A 19,158-nucleotide genomic window follows, 5' to 3' on the forward strand; every position below is an offset into this window, starting at 1 on the left:
TTATTTTAATATTATTAAAATAATTTTGATCAAATTTAAATTTTTTTAATACCAACTTAATAATAACAAAAATATTTAAAAGTGATTTACATATATTTTTAATTAAATTGAATTAAAAAAGAATTTATTTTAATAAATATAGTAGTGATAATATTGGATGAAAAATATGTTGAATAAAGGCACTCTTTTAATGACTTCGTTAATTTGAGGCGCCGACTAAGACTTAAATAGCACGAAGGGTATAAATAATTGCTTCGGAATGCGCGACGGCATCGCGTCATGGTGCGGACACGCGGTCCGGATTTGCGGTTCGGGACGGTAAACCTAACGGCCGTTACGGACTTAACGGCGTGAAGTAGGACAAAGACGGGGCGCAAAATAGGCACTAAATTTTGGCATTTAAATGGGATCCGACAGGTGTCCCAGTGGGGCCGACCAGTAGACGGAGGCAACTGGTTACGCGCTGGGACGGAGCTGGCCGACACTTTCCCACAGGCGACTTGCGAAGCGGCTTCGAGACGGCAACGTCCGTCGCTGTCTGCCCGTGAATGGTGGTGGTCTGGTGGGTCTGATGCAATCTTCCTCTCCGTCAGCGGCGTCGATCTCTCTCGTGAGTTCTTCTTTTATCGCGTCTGTGTGTTTTTACTACGAGATGTGTGTTTTTGTTGGTGATGTTTCCGCCATTGTTCTTCCCAAGTGAGCCTGGTCGGACGTTTTCCCTCCCGGTGGAGATTTGAAAGCGGAAAGGAAGCGGGATTTGAAGTGGCATTTCATGGCGTTTTGTGGGGTACCCAGATCTGTGTTTAGGTGCCCCATCAATTTTGTATGTCTAGGGTTTTTGAAACTGAGAGGGGCGGCGTGATCAATGCAAAACTTGTGATTTTTAGTGAAAACTTGTAGTTGAACGTTCTGCATAGCAGAGCGATCGGTCATACTTGCTCTGGCCGCACTTCGGTTTTGGAAAGGCTGCTAGTCAAATTGGATCTGTGGCGTTCAATTTGGTTGGATTTTGATCGATTGAGATTCATCAGTTGAGCGTATTTTGAGTTTGGCTCTATGAGACGGCGATCGTCCGCCTCCAGGCATCAGGAGGAGATGGAGAAGGCCAATGGTAAGCCTCCGCCTATGCGGCTGTGTTTGTTGGCAACTCTATCTGCCATGTTCTGGATCATGATCTTTTACTTCCACTTCGCCGTTCTCAGCGACAAACCTGATGCTGAGCATCCTGTTCTGTACTCCTCTTCCTCCATACCTCCGGAAGCATATGAAGTGCTCGAACTGGCCAAGATGGAGGCAAGAACAAAGCCAAAGCAATCAGATAGCAATCAAGGTCTCAAGGCATTTCCTTTCACACGAGCCCTCCGGACAATAGAGAACAAGAGTGATCCATGCGGGGGGAGGTACATCTACGTCCATGATCTCCCTTCGAGGTTCAATACCGACATGCTCACAGATTGTAGAAAGTTGAGCCTTTGGACCAATATGTGCAAGTTCACAAGTAATGTTGGTATGGGACCTCCGCTTGAGGATGCTGATGGAGTTTTCTCGAATACAGGATGGTATGCTACTAATCAATTTGCAGTTGATGTGATCTTCAACAACCGAATGAAACAGTATGATTGCTTGACAAAAGATTCATCAATTGCTGCTGCTGTTTTTGTTCCTTTCTATGCTGGGTTCGACATAGCTCGGTACCTTTGGGGATACAATATATCAGTCAGGGATGCTGCATCACTTGAATTGGTTGATTGGCTCATGAAGAGGCCTGAGTGGAGTGTGATGGGGGGTAGAGACCATTTCTTGGTGGCTGGGAGGATCACTTGGGATTTTAGAAGATTGACTGATAATGAAACCGATTGGGGGAACAAACTTTTGTTCTTGCCAGCTGCAAGAAACATGTCTATGCTAGTAGTGGAGGCAAGCCCATGGAATGCTAATGATTTTGGGATACCATATCCTACTTACTTTCACCCAGCGAAGGATGCTGATGTTTTCATTTGGCAGGACAGGATGAGGAAATTGGAGCGGAAGTATCTCTTTTCATTTGCCGGCGCCCCACGTCCCGACAATCCAGAGTCAATCAGAGGCCAGATCATAGACCAGTGCAGAAGTTCGAACATCTGTAAATTGTTGGAGTGTGATCTTGGAGAGAGCAAATGTCACTCTCCAAGCAGCATAATGAAGATGTTCCAGAGTTCTTTGTTTTGCTTACAACCTCAGGGAGATTCTTATACAAGGAGATCAGCTTTCGACTCAATGTTAGCTGGTTGCATACCTGTTTTCTTCCATCCTGGATCTGCATATATACAATATACATGGCATCTCCCAAGAAACTACTCAACTTATTCTGTATTTATCCCCGAGGATGACATTAGAAAGAGGAATGCCAGCATTGAAGAAAGGTTAAAGCAAATCTCCCCGGATATCATTGAACAAATGCGGGAAACAGTTATAGGTCTTATTCCGAGGTTGATTTACGCGGACCCTAGATCTAAAATGGAGACTCTAAGGGATGCCTTTGATGTGTCTGTACAAGCAGTCATCAACAGAGTTACAAAACTGAGAAAGGACATGGTTGAAGGCCGAGAAGATAAGGATTTCATTGAAGAAAACAGCTGGAAGTATGCTTTGTTAGAGGGTGGGCAGAGAACAGTGGGGACACATGAATGGGATCCTTTCTTTTCTAAGCTGAAGGACACTAATGGAGATTCTGGTTCTTCGTCTGCCGAAGCTGCCAAGAATTCCTGGAAGAATGAACAAAGAAGCCAGGCTTGACTTGGGAATACCTGCCAACGAGTATTGTGTGAGAAACTCAAGAGGTAAATAGCAGATGTAATCTTCCCTGCCTTATTATTTATTTATATATACATTTTCACTAGTTTGTCTATCTCATTATCTAGTAATAAGTTACTTCACTTTTACTTTTTATTACATGTTTTGTTCTACTTTAGATCTCTTTGAGGAGAGTGTGATATGTTTGAGAAAACATTAACCACCATACTCTTTCTCCTTCAATACTAAAGCATCAATATCTTGCCTTCAACACTAAAGCATATTCTTTCTCCTCTTTTGAAGGATCCCTATTGGCAAGTGGTGACGCATTAGGAGGATTATGAGATTTTTTAAAGATCTAATTAGTAATATTCATGCAACATTTTAAGAACTAGATTGCGTTATTGATGCACTCACCCTTAATGATATTAGATGATGATATTTAAAATGTGCAAATAAATTTTATATGATAAATAATTCAATCAACTTATAAAATTTTCCATGATCTATCAAGATAATAGATTTTAACTACATCTTTAAATAAAATAAAAAAAGCAACTAGTTCACTAAATCAGAAAGTGGGAATTTCACATGGCATCAAAAACTTTCACTCTCAAATTGATGCAATCTCTCATTCTCAAATTAATTAGATTATCTAGGATTAAAAAAATAAAATTATTTTTTGGCCCTATAATTAATTTATAATGTGTTTTAAGGAGCCCTGGATGGTGGGCCTGAGGCGGGCCTCCCTCAGGCCCGGCCCTGATTAGATCGAGATTGTCTGATATTTTTTGTTTTACTGTATGTTTTTGGTTTTATATGAGAAAAGTGATTCGTATTCCTAAAAAAAGGGCAAGTATAATTCAAAAGTTATGCAATCTCAAAAAGGGACCACAATATATAAATTTTTAAAAAAGGTGTTTAAATTATTCTACCTGTTCTTAGAAATATTAATTGAAATATAAATAAAATATAGTTAGATGTCTATACCTATGCATTTAAAATAAAATTTTAATGTTTTATTTAGCAATAATATTTCAAAGGAACCATGGGTAGTTCTATTATTTAATTTTAAATATTAGTTAAAACGGAATTTAGTATTAAAATATATTATACAATTTTTAAAATGTATATTATGATCCTAATAATTATTGTATGCATATTTAATATTCAATAAAATTTTTAATTTTAAAGGAAAGAAGTTAAGATTATTTTTTTTTGGAAGAACATGACTAAAAACCCTAATGGTGAAAAAACAAAACAAAAAACAAAATTTAATAAAAGTTTCTTTTTTCTAAAACGAAAGAGAATAACACTTTTGACTTTTGTAAAAAGGGGGAATTTTGTTACCACTTTTTTGAAATATATATATATATATATATATATATATATATATATATACACGAAAATGCTATGCTGCGCGCAGGCTTCATACGCGCCCGTGCACGACAGCAGGATCACCGTCCATCACGCGTGATCACGAAGATCGGACCGTTCAAAAGTGGGAATGCACAGTGCCGCGAGCGCCCGACTTGTCGCTGTTCCCGCCGCTACCGCTTCGTCGTCCGACTGCCAGATCGGGCTCGGTCGATGCGCCACTCGTCGGCGCACCAACCGGCACAGGATTTCGATCGGATTGTGGCCGGAATTCGGTTGGAAATCGCCGAATCGCAGACCCGGCCACTGTGGGCCAAATCGCGGCCGGTTTCCGACTAAATCGTGGTCGGAGACCGGCCGAGGAAGGATCGCCGGCGGCCGGCGGTCCTTCCTCGGCCGCGATCCGACTGCGATTTGGCCCACAGTGGTCGGTCTTTCGGCGTTTTCGGACCGGATTCCGGCCACAATCCGGTCGGAATCCGGTGTCGGTCGGCGCGCCGACGAGTGGGCCGTCGATCGGGCCCGGTCCGGCGGTCTCCAGTGGCCAGACGGCGTGGCGACGACGGCGGGAGTGGCTGGGGGTCGGGGCTGTCGCGCACGGGTCGCGTAAATACCCATCGCGCAGCATAATATTCCTATATATATAATAATAAATAATTATAATCTAGTCCGTACAAAAAAGCATACAAACCCTAATCTAAATATAAGTAGCAGCTTCCCCAAAAATCCGAATCTAAATGCATCCGCTGCAACTCTCGCTTATCCTTCTCCGCTTCTCTTCGTCTTCCCCCTTCCTACTTCTCCGGAGACTGCCCTCTAGCAGCCGGCGATCGCACCGGTAATCGAGGGAGAGAGCGAAGAAGGAGATACCATCTTCTCATGGGAGCGAGCGGAGATGTGGAGGTCCGGGAACGACGGCCCACTCCTGATCTAGGATCCTCGGAGGGCGACGGCGACGAGGACCTGCAGAAGCAGCAGCGCTCGGAGATCTACACCTACGATGCGCCTTGGCACATCTACGCCATGAACTGGAGCGTCCGCCGGGACAAGCGCTACCGCCTCGCCATCGGTAGCCTCCTCGAGGGCTACGGCAACCGGATGGAGATCGTGCAGCTGGACGAGGGTTCCGGTGAGATCCGCTCCGACCCGGCCCTCTGCTTCGAGCATCCATTCCCTCCCACCAAAACCATGTTCGTTCCCGACCGCGAGTGCCTCCGTCCGGACCTCCTCGCTACGTCTGCCGACTTCCTCCGCATCTGGCGCGTTGCCGACGACTCCTCCCGAATTGAGCTCCGCTCGCTTCTCAACGGCAACCGTAACTCCGAGTTTTGCGGTCCACTGACTTCCTTCGACTGGAACGACGCTGAGCCCCGCCGCATCGGAACCTCCTCCATCGACACCACGTGCACTGTCTGGGACATTGACCGCGAGGCAGTCGACACCCAGCTCATCGCCCATGACAAGGAGGTCTACGACATCGCCTGGGGCGGCGTCGGCGTCTTTGCCTCCGTCTCCGCCGACGGGTCCGTCCGCGTCTTCGACCTCCGCGACAAGGAGCACTCCACCATCATATATGAGTCCGCCGATCCTCCTGGCACGCCGCTCGTCCGCCTCGGGTGGAACAAGCAGGATCCCCGCTACATGGCCACCATCATAATGGATAGCGCCAAGGTCGTCGTCCTCGACATCCGCTTCCCTACCTTCCCCGTCGTCGAGCTCCACCGCCACCAGGCCAGCGTCAATGCAATCGCCTGGGCGCCGCATTCCTCCTGCCATATCTGCACCGCTGGTGATGACTCGCAGGCCCTGATATGGGACCTCTCGTCCATGGGCGGTGACCATGGCAACGTCCAGAAGTCTATGGCAGCCGCTGCTTCTGAGGGTGGCCTTGACCCCATACTCGCCTACACTGCGGGAGCAGAGATCGAGCAGCTGCAGTGGTCTTCCTCCCAGCCCGATTGGGTTGCCATTGCCTTCTCCACTAAGCTTCAGATTCTGAGAGTTTAATGGCAAGCAAATGGAGATTAGAGCAGTAAAGATATTGCCTTTGACTCAGCACATCTCATTGTACTGTATCAAGATGATACATTGGGTTTGTTAGGATTATATGTAGCACAATTACTCACTATTTGATTCTATTTACTCTTCCGAAAAAGATAGAATCTGCCATCTAGCGGCTCTACATGGTTGGTCTCACGATTATTTATAAGAAGGTAAATCGAGAAACTGTAGTTGGTTCGGTTTACTGAACTGGTTCCTGGTAGCACACTCACTCATTGATTTCGTAATTAGTGCCTAGCTTCATTTCATGTCCTATCATTTCCCTATTGCACTAGGCTTTTGATTATTTTCGGGGTATAGTTTCCTTATTACTTGCAGCATTAGAATACTAGTTGGATGAATTGTTTGGATTCTTTACTAGCATGTTCTTCAGTTTGCTGTTTTTTACTTTACCGATAACCTTCTTGGGCATTAAAATTATTTTTTAGTACTGTTATTTTCTGCTTAATTTTTGAATTAATTAGGCATGTTGCAACAATTATGAAATCATAATTGCTATAATGCGAACAAGAATGATAGGGGTTCACATTGTGGTAGTTACGAAATCGTAATTTTTATAATGCGAATAAAAATTTACGTTATAATAATTATAATTTCGTAGCTACTACAATTGTTATTACAATGAGAACAAGAATTCATATTGTAGTAGTTATAAAATTATATTTGTTACAATGTGCTTGATCAGTTCAAGATTTAGATGGTACTAGAGGGCATTTGAATAATTGCACAAGATTGAATAATAAAATGAGATATTTGTTTGATGAAAAATTAAAATGAAACGTCTCTTCGATGATTTAGAAAATAAAAGGATGTTCTTTTGACTTTGTATATAATTTTTTGAAGAGAGATGATTTAGGCGTGTTTAAGATCTTGGTGGATGATTCATTTGGATTTGCGGTGTTGGATATTGTCAGGCTTGTAGCTCTTGTAATTCCCTGTGGTTGAACATTTTGTGGTATCGGATTCGCTGAACGCCAACGACCTTGGCTTCCGAAGTGAAGTGGTGCTGGTATAGTTTGGAAGTCAGTGTCTAGGGTTGCAGTAGAATGATGCTTTGAATTGATGCACCTACTGTCAAAATATCTATCTTAAAGATCCATCTCTTCTTCGAGTTAAGCTTTGATCTTTAGCTTCACTGAACTTATGCAGGGATGCAAAACATTAAGGATCCTGAGATATAATTTCACAGGATTGAATCCTTCACTGTCATTTTCTCCAAGATTAAATCAGGACAGAATGGAGGCTCCACTGTTACTCAGTTGTAGCTACTGGACTTATTAACCGAATCGCAATCGATGGAATGGATGGAGCTATATTGACTTCGAAGGTAATCCCATCTTCTTGGCAGTATATTAAAAATAAATTAATGGTTTTTCATAATAAAAGTTCTAAGAATGTTTAACCAAGCAAATTACAAGCTATTTTAACTCTAAAAATAATTGTTCAAACAAGCAAATTACAATAAACTATATAAGCCATAGATTTCTAGTCCACAAAATCAAGAACAATTTGTAAAGCTAACTTTAATTGAAAGGAGGCAAGTGCTCTCTTCAGCTGGTAGCAGCCAATAACCTCCATGTCCCCACCTGAATGCCTAACAATGCAACGCATATCTAAACTCGGAACATCTCACAAAATTTGAAGAGCTTGCTACCTCATGTCTCGCTACTGGATCTCCGGGCTCGAGGAGCAGATGCATCATCAGCTTTTCCATTCTCTTCTTTCTCTTCAGTAATTCCTGGAGAATCATTCCCAACAGTTTCGGCTGACTTGGTTTGGGAAGCAGACGGTGCTGCCACTTGTCTCTGTAAAATGCAAGGTTTAGGAAGTCAAGACTCAGACTTATCTAAAGATAGAACAGCAACTAGATTCAAGCCAGATTGAAACCCTCTCAACAACTCACCTGAGGTTTCTTTTTGCTACCAAAGAGAAGCCTGACTAAGACAGTGGCAAATACCACTACCGTGGACACCAGAACTCCAATGGTGACGGTCGGTTGTTTCTCTGCCTTCTCAATAACATCCTGCTCCAAAACCAGTCATCAAATGTGAAAAAGACTAATCTGGATTTAAGATAAGGAGTAGAAATAGGAAAATTGTATAGATAATATAATAGAACATACAATGATTTTTATCTTGTATGGTTTCAAGAAAGGAATGTCTGCTATCCTGTAGAGAACATCAAATATCTTCTTCTGCAATAACAATGGCATTGGTTGTGAGAAGGGGACAGCAGCTTGATTTAGTTTATTAGAGTTGGTGGAACAAAACATTACCTGGAGACCTGAAAGTCCATCTTTAAACCCAGCACCTGCGTCTTCAGCCTTCTGCTTTTCTTTCTCAACGTCATACTTGGGCTTCCATGTCTCCAACCGATATGACTCAGCAACCTTCTCGTCACCAGATATTAAAATATTGTCGAACAGAATCCCATCCTGCATAGTCCATATCTCAATACCGATGGCAACAATCGGCTCAATGTTCGGTTTGTCCAGTTCGAAGTACTCGGGATTATCTATCTCTTGTGGCTTCCAGATGCCCTTGTAGTTCGGATTGTCAATTAGAGGAGCAGACCATTTCCCCTTGTATGCTGGATTCCTCTTCATGGGCCTCTTCCATTCTCCACAGCCGGGTGCTGCTTCACACTTGGGGTTGTCAACCTTAGGTGCTTCCCATTCTCCATCCTCTTCATCATCCCAATCTTCTGGCTTTGTTGCTTCAGGGTCATCAATTTCTGCAGGTTCATCATCCAGCCATCCTTCTGGTTTGACAGCTTCCTCATCTTCAATCTCCATCGGCGCATCTTCATCCCAGTCATCAGGCTTTACTGCATCAGGGTCTGGAATTTTAGCTCGTTCATCCCAATCCTCAGGTTTCTTGTCATCAGGGTCAGGTATTGTCTTGGGTGGAATAAGAGCTGGCTCAAAGTCATCAGAAGACAATAAATTCGCCTTTTTCTTCTCTTCACCGTCAATCAAAATTTTCAGCTCATTGTCAGGTTTCAGAATAGCAGTATAAACATGTGAATTTTTGTCAAATGGTACTGATGGAGGATACTTCAGATGGTGTTCCACAAAGTTTCCAGTTTTAGGATTCTTGTGCTGAAGGATGAAGTGCACCTTATTTGTGGACCCACATTTATCAGGTCCAAACATGATAGTAAATGGAGACACATTATTAAATCCCTTAGGAGTCCATCCAGCTTCTTGTGGGCGTAGGTACTTAAGATATGCGCCTCCACATTCAAGTCCATTTTGTAACCGGACTTCAAACTGAAGAACAATTGCTTCATCCTTGAGAGCAACTGGCTCCTCAAGTTCCTTGACAATCGCATATTTTCTTGCTTGTTCGCTGACAAGAAGCCCATAGTCTTCATGACCATCACTCTTCGAGTGTTTCCATGTACCTAATCAACAAAATGAGACATTGTAAGAAAAATGCATTGGCCGACAAAAAACTTATGGAAGAAAATAAATAAATTAATAAATCAGCAAATAACATCCAGAATAAATTCCAGTATCCGTGAAATTGGCAGCACAGAAAGGATAATTTTGGTCCGTGCAGGCACTCTAATCATTGTGTCAAGTTGGGCTAGACTATCCATTGTTGCTACATGCTACGTGTTATCCATGACAACATAGGGAATATTTACTTCTGATACTATTTCCACTAAACTTATCAATAATACAAAGAGTTAGTAACTAAATTGCTCAGAGAGAACAATGATCCAGGTCTGAAAAACCAAGTATACATATTTGCTTAAAATTTCTAATCTGTAGACCACGTTTTCTACTCTATCTTGGAGGGAAAAAATCAGAACGATTATATTAAATTTTCATTATGAATTGTATTCCTGATTGACAAGGAATAATTATAAAAACATGAATTTAACAAGAAATAGTCTTAATATATGAGGGATAGAATGACGTCTTTCTCCCAAGTTATCATCTGGATATGACACTATTAAATAAAAGAAATTCACATTAACCAACTAGATAAATATACAGAGACCATAGAATTGAAAATGTTTCTAAATTAAAAAGAAATAATGTATATAATTATGAAGTTATTACACAACGCTCATAATCAACAGTTGATTGGTTTAAACTTCCTTTGATTAAGTTATGCTTCCTAGGAAATAAAGAAGCACTTTGGAAAAGGAAATGTCAAACTCATTCTAACTGAAAGGAATAATAATTCCTAGACTTAACTTGTAAATGATTCCTACTTGATGGGATCAAATGTGCTTGACAATACTTGAGGTCAATATACAATCTAATTATTCAACTGAACATCCTTATGTTACATCACATGAAAAACTTACTGCAGTTAGTACTATTTTACTTGAAAATATGTTTATTGAATTTGACATATCCTTTTATCATTTATTCCATCATAATTGATATTATATGATCATTTTTCTTATAAGAAATTATTGTTTTTCATTATCAAATGCATTTACTAGATAAAATTGAGGTTGAAAAACAGATAAGATTGGTTGCCACTTTGGCAAAGAAAATTTCGGCACTCACATTTTTTCAGATCATTCATAAACTTATGGACTCCTCCTCAAATAGAAATCATATTTATTGTTTATTCTGATTTACTGCTCTTTAAAATCAAGTAAGAGAGCACCTTTTTTATTTATATTGATTATGCCTATTCAAATCCAACTAACAAACACCACACAGTGCATGCTAAAAAAACACCACACCAGGCATGCTAGTAATGACATTCTAAATTGCCAACGTTGACGCATTAAAACAAAGAGAGTTTTTTTTCACTGTATACATCACAAATCTTTAAATGAATTTTTTTTTGGATTATTAAATAGTGCCTTATATGTACAAACACGAACATAATTGGATAATAACCAACTTAATTATGTCATGTGTTTAAGCAATCAAGTTATTTAATTATTTTCAATTTAGAGATTTGCTATAGTACCAGCATTGTAAAAATATATCATAAGGTTGCCAGTTTATGTGAAAGTACATTAAGATACAGGTATATTTTTTTAGTAGTTTCAAAGTCATATTCTTTCATGAAACATCCTGGATATAAACACCATAACTTCATTTGTCAGATGAAACCAAATGCCATCAACCAATGGAATCAACAAGATGTGGTTGATAAAATCAATTAGGTTTTCCAACTAATTTCTTTATGATTAGAATTATGAGAAAATCATGTTCCGTGATAAGCTAGTTTGTGTATCAATAAACTAAGAACATTTATTTTCAGCAGTCTAGCTTGCCTTCTACTTATTACCAAAAATAAAATATGAAGTAAATGTTTGACATCCATACAAGACAAGATAATGAGAATATAAACAGGCTCCTGACACTTGATCTGCACAATATATAATTAGACAAATACAATAATTTCAAAAAATATCCAAATTAGAAACTGTTAGAATTGTGGTTGAGTTTCTTAACATCAAATACTAATAGCTTTACTGGGTAAACAAATCAGAGAAATTTAAATCATTAATATTAATCAATACACTGAGCCAACAAAAACAATACACACTAGTTCCAGAAGCTAAAAAAAAACAGTTAAGACCTAATCCAACTAAAATTATCAGGTCCAAATGACTAGTTGTTCCTTAGCTATGCAACATGGTCAGCGACAAATCCAGAATGTCTCAATATAGTTACCCAAAATTAGTAGATTATGCTCGTAAAAACAAGGTGAGCCCTTGCTCACCTATCTACTATCTTTTATTCTTAATTACACTAGAAGCGCTTAAATTGCACTATTTTTTATTCTTAATTAACTTCCACATTCTTTTTTTTTCTTCCTTAGATTTGTAGAAAGTGATCACAGAATCGGCGATCCTATCAACAAAATTGAAACCACTCAGTTGCAAGGTGAAATCTTCACACTGACAACAGAAAATTTACTGCACCTAAGAATCAAGAGCAGATCCGGAAGGAATTTACCTTCGTAGTCCGCCTGCTCGGAGACGATCCATCGCCCCTCGAAAGACTCGTCAAACGACTCGTAGAACAGCTGAAAGAAATAGGCTAAATCACGCTCTACATCTCAAATTCAAGCTGAAGGGAAAATTCGCGGAAAAGCGAAAAACTACCGGATCCGACGCCCAAATCTGGGAGAAAAGGGCCGCAATCAGCATCAAGACAAGCGGCGCCGTCAAGTTCCTCCCACCCATTATGTGGGGAGAGAGCAGATCGCGACGGAAAGAGCGAGCAACGGCTGCGATCTCCGAATACGGAGATGAGAGGGCTGAGCGAGGCACTGCTTCGCCTTCACCGCTCTCTCTCTCTCTCTCTCTATTTTAAGAGGTGCAACGATCGTGATTCGGGGACGATTAAAAAGGACACGTAGTGACTTGTCTCCGCCAATGAGCTGAGAGACCACGTCGCTCTTCCCAATAGAATTTCGCCATGTCATTCATCTCCAGAGGGGTACCCAGAGTCGTTAGAACGACTACTTAGACTGTTCGACAGCCGTTTGATCTGACATTGGCGTCTAATAGACGGTCAATATTTGATATGATGGTAATTAATCGGCATATTTTGATAAGTGAGTTTTTTTTATATAATTTAAAAATCGCTTTCTTAGACTCCCTTCTTCTCAGCAAAAGTGAAATCTACCATTCAGCGATTCTACATGATCAACTTCATGACTATTTGTAAGAAGATAAATTAAAAAGTTGTAATTAGCCATGATGGAAAAGGATATTATCTTGTCATCATCGAGATTCGACCCTTATTCACTTCGATAATTCTGATCCGTCGTAACCAATTCAATTATGTCCTAAGAACTCATTTTTAGACTCAAGTAGTAGAGGAGGACATTATCTCATCTTCATCAAAATTCGATCCTAGTTTACTTCAACAGCTCTATTTAATCATAATCAATTTAATTATACCTCGAGACTCGAGAGCGCATTCTTAGACTCAAATAGTACTTAGAAACGATTGACGAACTAGCTCCTCCTATATACCCGAAAATATCCAACATTTTTTAAATTTTTTATCTCATTAAAATAACATCTATCTTATAACATCTTTTATTTTAAAAATATCTTGCAGTCATAGAATATTATAATATTATAATGTATTAAAATAAATCAGTTTAATTTAATTAAAATTATTATATATACAAATATTTTTACATAAGTTTTTTATTAATTTTTTATTTTTAATTAAAAGAGGTTAGAGTAAAAGAATTTGATTTTTTCACAATTATCCATAGATCTTAAATCAAGGATTCTAATTTGTATTTTTAATGTTAATATTATGGTGTAAGTTAGAATGACATATTTGGAAAAAAAAAATAATATCAAATTTTAAATTATGAATTCTCAAAATAAAAATTTTAAATGAATTAATTTAGAATATTTTAATTTATTAATTATATTATATTGCTATCTACCTCAATATCGTAGCTCTGCCCTGAATGTGCCAGCATGTAGCAGTTATTATTAACCTTTAAAAATTTATCAAATACCTAAAAGATTACCAACATGAATTTAAAATGAATAAGCATGTTTAAACATATTTTTACCCGTTCCCTTCAGCTTAGGGAAGCGAAATTATAAAAATTATTTATTTAAGGATCTTAGAGTTAACTAACAAAATTATAAAAAAGAAAAATGATAAACTAAAGGGATCAAATTGAGAAAGATATAGAGTAAAAATAAAAAGCATTTTTTATTGGAATCATAGAATGACGCTTTTTTTTAATCGAATCCTTAAAAAAATTATTTAATATCAAAATAATGTTTTATTCTACATTATTTTATTATTTTATTTTTTATATTATTATAAATAATTACTACATAATTATAATCATTATAATCTCATAACTACTACAATTATATAACAATTATAATTTTATAATTCTTATAATATAATATTAATTAAAGATGAAATATTTATTAATAAGGGATGAAGTATCTCTATTATAATAATATAAATAGTTAATAATATTAAATAAAAAATATATTTTTGAAATAAAAATAAATTGAGATGGGATAAAATATTATTTTAATATGATTCGAACAAAGAAGGAGGACACGGATGTCATTGTGTAAAATTTGGGGTTCTTTTTGCCATTTGGTCCGCGCCCGTTCATCGACCAACCATCGCTTACTGGGCGCGGTTTCTCCATTTTTAGCTTCCATTAAAACGATAACAACAGCAACGGCATCAATTCTTCCTCCCCCGCCTCCCGCTGCGTCGTCGCTGAATCGGAGCTCGTCCAGCCGCCGATGAGCTCGGGATTCCGACACGTAGTTCCGTTGACCATTCCCTAGGCCTGGCGCCGCCGATCCTATCAGCTTGTCGGTGGTAAACTGGTCGGCTGAGTTAGAACCAAATCGCGCGTAGCCACGGCCTAGGGTTTCCCCCGTTTCGCCCCATTGTTTCTTTTTGGTCGAGGTGATGTTCCAATCTTGTTCCTAGTCCCTTCGTCCTCTTCGGATTGTGATTTTCTTTCGCTCCTCGTCTAAGTTTTCATCTTTTATTCGATATTTCATTATTGTTTGTTATTTCTAGTTATTTTATCTATGAGATTAATTTTTCTGAATGGTTAGCATAGATTGGTATTACTTTGGCAATTTAATTTAGCAATGATCTGAATCTGTCATTTTTTAATATGGTTGACATGCATTTTATTGTGGGGAGTTAACATTGTTTGCAATTCAAAGGGGAAACTTGCTTTGATGTTTCTGATACTAACACGTTGGCAATATAATTTTCTTTATCAGATATTAATAGGATGCAAGGTAAAATGTCCGAAAACTCTCTTCCTCATCATATTACTGATTCGAATCGGAAGATCATTGAGACAGGCGGTGCGTCGAAGCGGTTGTATCAAGTGTGGAAAGGAAGCAATGTAATTAGATCCCCAACCTCATGCTTGTTCTTGCAGCTAATCAATCTGATAGATGCTCTTAAGTTGAAAAAGCAACTAATTATCTCCATTTTAATCTCTTGAAGAAATTCTGTTGCGGAGGGAGACTTATATTTGGTCCAGATGTGAGATCCTTAACGCTCACAGTACCTCTCATTGTTGTCCCAGTTATCTTCTTTGTGTTATTTGTTTCAGACAAGTTGGTGAATGAGTTTCAGCATCACTTGGGGAATTTTATTGTTGATTTCGCTGTTGTCTTTACAGCTTATGTGAGTGACTCTTCCTCGTAATATTATTTCATCGTGTATGGCTTAGTTTCTCTTACTATGCAGAATTCCTTTTCCAGATGGCATATCAATTTTAGGTTGAATTTTCCAGGGTTTAAACAAACAAAGGAATGTGTTTTGTTGTAGGGTGAGGCTCAGCCAACTTAATTACTTATACACAATTAGTTGTGGTTCTTTTGTTTCATCTCGGTTATGCCTTCTGAAAGTAAACTTAGACCTTTGACCTGAAGCGTAAGATATATTATAAAGTTGTAACATAAAGATACAACTAAAAACTTAAAGGCTCATCAGAAATAAAGCACCTGTGGCCATGATTATTCTTGAGAAATGATCCTAATAATAATCCAAAACACTACTGGATCGAAGTTTCCCCAAGAATTTGTAAGTGAAAAATCTAGTTTAGAATTTTGAACTCTAACACAGAAATAACTGCGATTCAAATTGCAGGGGTGATGGTTTTGTGAACTCAAGTTCATTTTAGCATTTTCCGGAAGCTTTTTATCAGTCATTAATAGTATGATCATTAGTCTTGGTTTTTGTTATGTGCAGGATATTTTTATGCTATTTCTCACTTCGGGCAGAGATCCAGGGATTGTTCCTCGCAATGTACAGCCTCCTGAACCAACAGATGTTGATATCAACTCCCCTGTCTCTGCAGAGTGGTCAGGAGCTTATGGCAGCTCAGTTTTGCCACTGACCAAGGATGTATTTGTTAATGGCATTGTTGTGAAAGTCAAATATTGCAATACATGCATGCTTTATCGTCCGCCTCGTTGCTCCCATTGCTCAATTTGCAACAACTGTGTTGAACGATTTGATCATCATTGCCCCTGGGTTGGCCAGTGTATCGGAAGAGTATGGTTTTCTTCTTTACTTTCTACACCTTATTTGTTTTAAAATGTTGAATTGTCCATGGCCATGAATCAGGTGCAATTTAATTTAAGTAGAGTTCTGATGCTAAGCAAAGAGGGATAGAATTGCATAAAAAAGAGAGTCAATATCTCATGAACTAAAGGTGTCAATGTTCTTCCAACTTACTGGCAGCGATTGTCCTGATACAACACTAGTCAGATTAAATTAGCAAGGATAAAATTAATAAAGAGTAGATTGGAATTAAAAATTTAGCCTGATTGACTTAACATTGCCCAGGCTTGAGCTACTCTTAGGTCCTGACATACAAGGTGGTCCTGCTAACCTTGACTTGCAATCTGAAATACTTCATTGTTCAAAGTCATCAAGTTCTTCCTCTCATTTACTACTAGCTTCCATCCTAAGCTACTGTATTGTGCCATCATTCTTCTTGATGTTGTCATTGGCCGTTTTTAACACATTAGAGACTTAATTTTTAATACCAAGGAGAGTCTTCATCTCAATGTTGGTTGAATTTTCTTCTAGGAATAATGTTCAAATAACAACTTATTCCCAGGAACTACCTCCTTTTCATTTGAAAATACATAACCATATTTGTTTCGCAGACTTGCATATTTGAATGCTTTCAGTTCTCCTAATTCTTGTACAGTTTCTTCTAAGAGATTCCATTCATGAGATTAGCCCTCTTATATCTAGAGCTTAATCTTAACTCTTAATTTGAGATCATTCATGGAAGAAAGACTTTGACCAAGACAGTGCTAGATTTCCACACCTTTTGTTGGCTTGAGAGAAGCCCTTGAGCATCATTTATTGATGTCATAGTTGTTGGGATACAATCAAAGTCTCACATTGGAAATACATGAAAAAGATCCTGGAGTCATAAGATGGAGATATCTATATTGGTATAAGGCCTTTTGGGTAAAACCCAAAAAACAAAACCATAAGAGCATAGGCCCAAAGTGGATAATATTATACCGTTTTAGAGATATATGTGGATTCCATCCGATCTAATAATAGTCATCATAATATGACTGTAACTTATACTGCTCGACGAGGATTGTTGATCCAAATTTGAGCTAGCATGAAGTTTTGGTTACTCTTAAAGGTGGGGTGGTTTATATACATGCCATGTTGTCGTGCTATAGCAAACTTTTTGAGTCCTAGCATTTCATTAGTGTGTATATTAGTCATTCTATTCTTGGTTAGCTTCAAACTTTTTAATTGTCAAATAAAAATAATATAATTTCCAAGCATGTTCAGACAACACCTGTTTCATTCATCGAGACTTATATTTATCTATTTTGTGCAAGCAGAGGAACTATCGTTTCTTTTTTATGTTCGTCACGTCCACAACATTACTATGTCTATACGTCTTTTCCTTCTGCTGGGTCAACGTCACGATGATCATGGGAGCATATCACTGCAATCTTTGGCAAGCTGTTCTGCAATCACCTGTTTCTGGAATTCTCATCATTTATACATTCATAGGAGCTTGGTTTGTTGGAGGCTTGTCAACTTTTCACCTTTACTTAGTTTGCACCAATCAGGTAAGTTCTTTAATGCTAAAGTTGTAGGTAGCTGATTCAGCCTCTATCTTTCTGATATGCAAACCTTGCAGACAACATATGAGAACTTCAGATATCGTTATGATGGCAAAAAGAATCCATATAACCATGGATGCATTCATAATGTCAAGGAGATCCTCTTCTCAGGAATCCCTAAATCCATGAATAATTTCAGAGCAATCGTGAAAGAGGATTCATCATGGTTCTCTTCATCACATTCTATGGGGAGAGCTATGAATTCACGAATGATGAAGCCAGGCTTTGAGCTGGAGATAGGTGTCAAACGGCACAATGTTGCTGCAGAAGAGCTTGAAGGCATGGAGGATCAGTTTCAGTTTGGAACAATAGAAAGATTCGACTCTGAGACGCCACATTCAGTATTTTCTGCAGACAAAGGCAATTGGGAAACACCAAAACATGTTAAAGAATTCGAAATGGATCTCCACTGGCAGAAGAAACAAGACTTGGAGAGCTTATCTGTTGAGTTTAAAATGGCACATGGATATGATGACAGAGTAATGGACCATGAATTTGTTTGATAAACAGTCAACAAACAGTTGGCGATCCTTAGGTTTTGATGAAAAAAAGGGGGGGTGGGGTTGGGGGTGGGGTGGGACAGCAGCTGCCAAGTGCCAATCCAGCTAAATGGAAGTGGATCTCCTAATTAGCAGACTCACGAAGCAGCATGCAAGAACACTTGCCTGTATTTTTTCATTCTTATTTTGTACAGACAGTAACATAATATGGAGTTTGTGTTTGTACATGAATGCATTACTGTTGATGTGCCCATTTTGCTTCATACAATCCAATGTAATTTCCTGAAATAGGAAAAAGAACACCAAATTTAAATACCATCCTCGCTGTTGTGCTTTAGTTTAGCGAAAATGGCAACAAAAATAAATCAGCAAGTAAAATGGTTCCCTCAAATTGCATTAAACAAGGTGCAGTAGTCAGTTCATTGTCTGTTCATAACTTTCAAGTAAACATTGATATGCACAGTGATCAGTTCACTGCTTTGCAATGATGTTTCTCTACTGACGAGCAAATTAAAGATATGAAATTCACCGAGCATGATTTATATATTCTATGCTATAACATTCATTTTCATATTCGGTAAAAAGTGAAATCTGCCACCTCAGTACATTACGCGATCGGCAGGTCCACACGATCACCTTACGATGCATTGTCTTGGTTTCGTCGAGATTTAAACCCTAATGATAAATTATTGAGAAGATACTCATAAGAACAATAAAAAAATTAGAGTTCAAATCTGAAGTTCAGTTTCTGAGTACGAGGAGTTGAGTACGAGGAGAATCAAGCGAAGATAAGAGTTGAGTACGA

At 38.7% G+C, this 19,158-nt stretch overlaps 4 protein-coding genes across 4 annotated transcripts; 3 read left to right on the forward strand and 1 right to left on the reverse strand.

The window, feature by feature from the left end:
* The first annotated feature begins 494 nt into the window (after positions 1–494).
* On the forward strand, positions 495–2,931 carry LOC141816683 (xyloglucan galactosyltransferase MUR3-like). Its single transcript, XM_074704426.1, has 2 exons — positions 495–610; positions 698–2,931. The coding sequence occupies exon 2, from the start codon at positions 1,057–1,059 to the stop codon at positions 2,773–2,775; it is 1,719 nt and encodes a 572-aa protein (XP_074560527.1). The 5' UTR covers positions 495–610; positions 698–1,056; the 3' UTR covers positions 2,776–2,931.
* Positions 2,932–4,900: 1,969 nt separating this feature from the next.
* On the forward strand, positions 4,901–6,293 carry LOC141816678 (WD repeat-containing protein LWD1-like). Its single transcript, XM_074704421.1, has one exon. The coding sequence runs from the start codon at positions 5,029–5,031 to the stop codon at positions 6,154–6,156; it is 1,128 nt and encodes a 375-aa protein (XP_074560522.1). The 5' UTR covers positions 4,901–5,028; the 3' UTR covers positions 6,157–6,293.
* Positions 6,294–7,562: 1,269 nt separating this feature from the next.
* LOC141816691 (calnexin homolog) lies at positions 7,563–12,500 on the reverse strand. Its single transcript, XM_074704435.1, has 6 exons — positions 12,304–12,500; positions 12,155–12,224; positions 8,486–9,615; positions 8,333–8,404; positions 8,114–8,233; positions 7,563–8,015 (listed from the first exon to the last, which is right to left on the reverse strand). Exons 1-6 carry the CDS (start codon positions 12,382–12,384, stop codon positions 7,866–7,868), a joined length of 1,623 nt encoding a protein of 540 aa, XP_074560536.1. The 5' UTR covers positions 12,385–12,500; the 3' UTR covers positions 7,563–7,865.
* A 1,939-nt stretch (positions 12,501–14,439) lies between these two features.
* LOC141816674 (putative protein S-acyltransferase 6) lies at positions 14,440–18,366 on the forward strand. The gene is made up of 6 exons (XM_074704414.1): positions 14,440–14,620; positions 14,950–15,077; positions 15,182–15,364; positions 15,932–16,237; positions 17,566–17,799; positions 17,871–18,366. Exons 2-6 carry the CDS (start codon positions 14,961–14,963, stop codon positions 18,354–18,356), a joined length of 1,326 nt encoding a protein of 441 aa, XP_074560515.1. The 5' UTR covers positions 14,440–14,620; positions 14,950–14,960; the 3' UTR covers positions 18,357–18,366.
* The last annotated feature ends 792 nt before the right edge of the window (positions 18,367–19,158 follow it).

The sequence above is a fragment of the Curcuma longa genome, unplaced genomic scaffold (assembly GCF_044706935.1).
Source record: "Curcuma longa cultivar G26 ecotype Majalengka, Jawa Barat unplaced genomic scaffold, ITB_CL_G26_1.1 contig_17752, whole genome shotgun sequence".
Lineage (NCBI taxonomy): Eukaryota > Viridiplantae > Streptophyta > Magnoliopsida > Zingiberales > Zingiberaceae > Curcuma > Curcuma longa.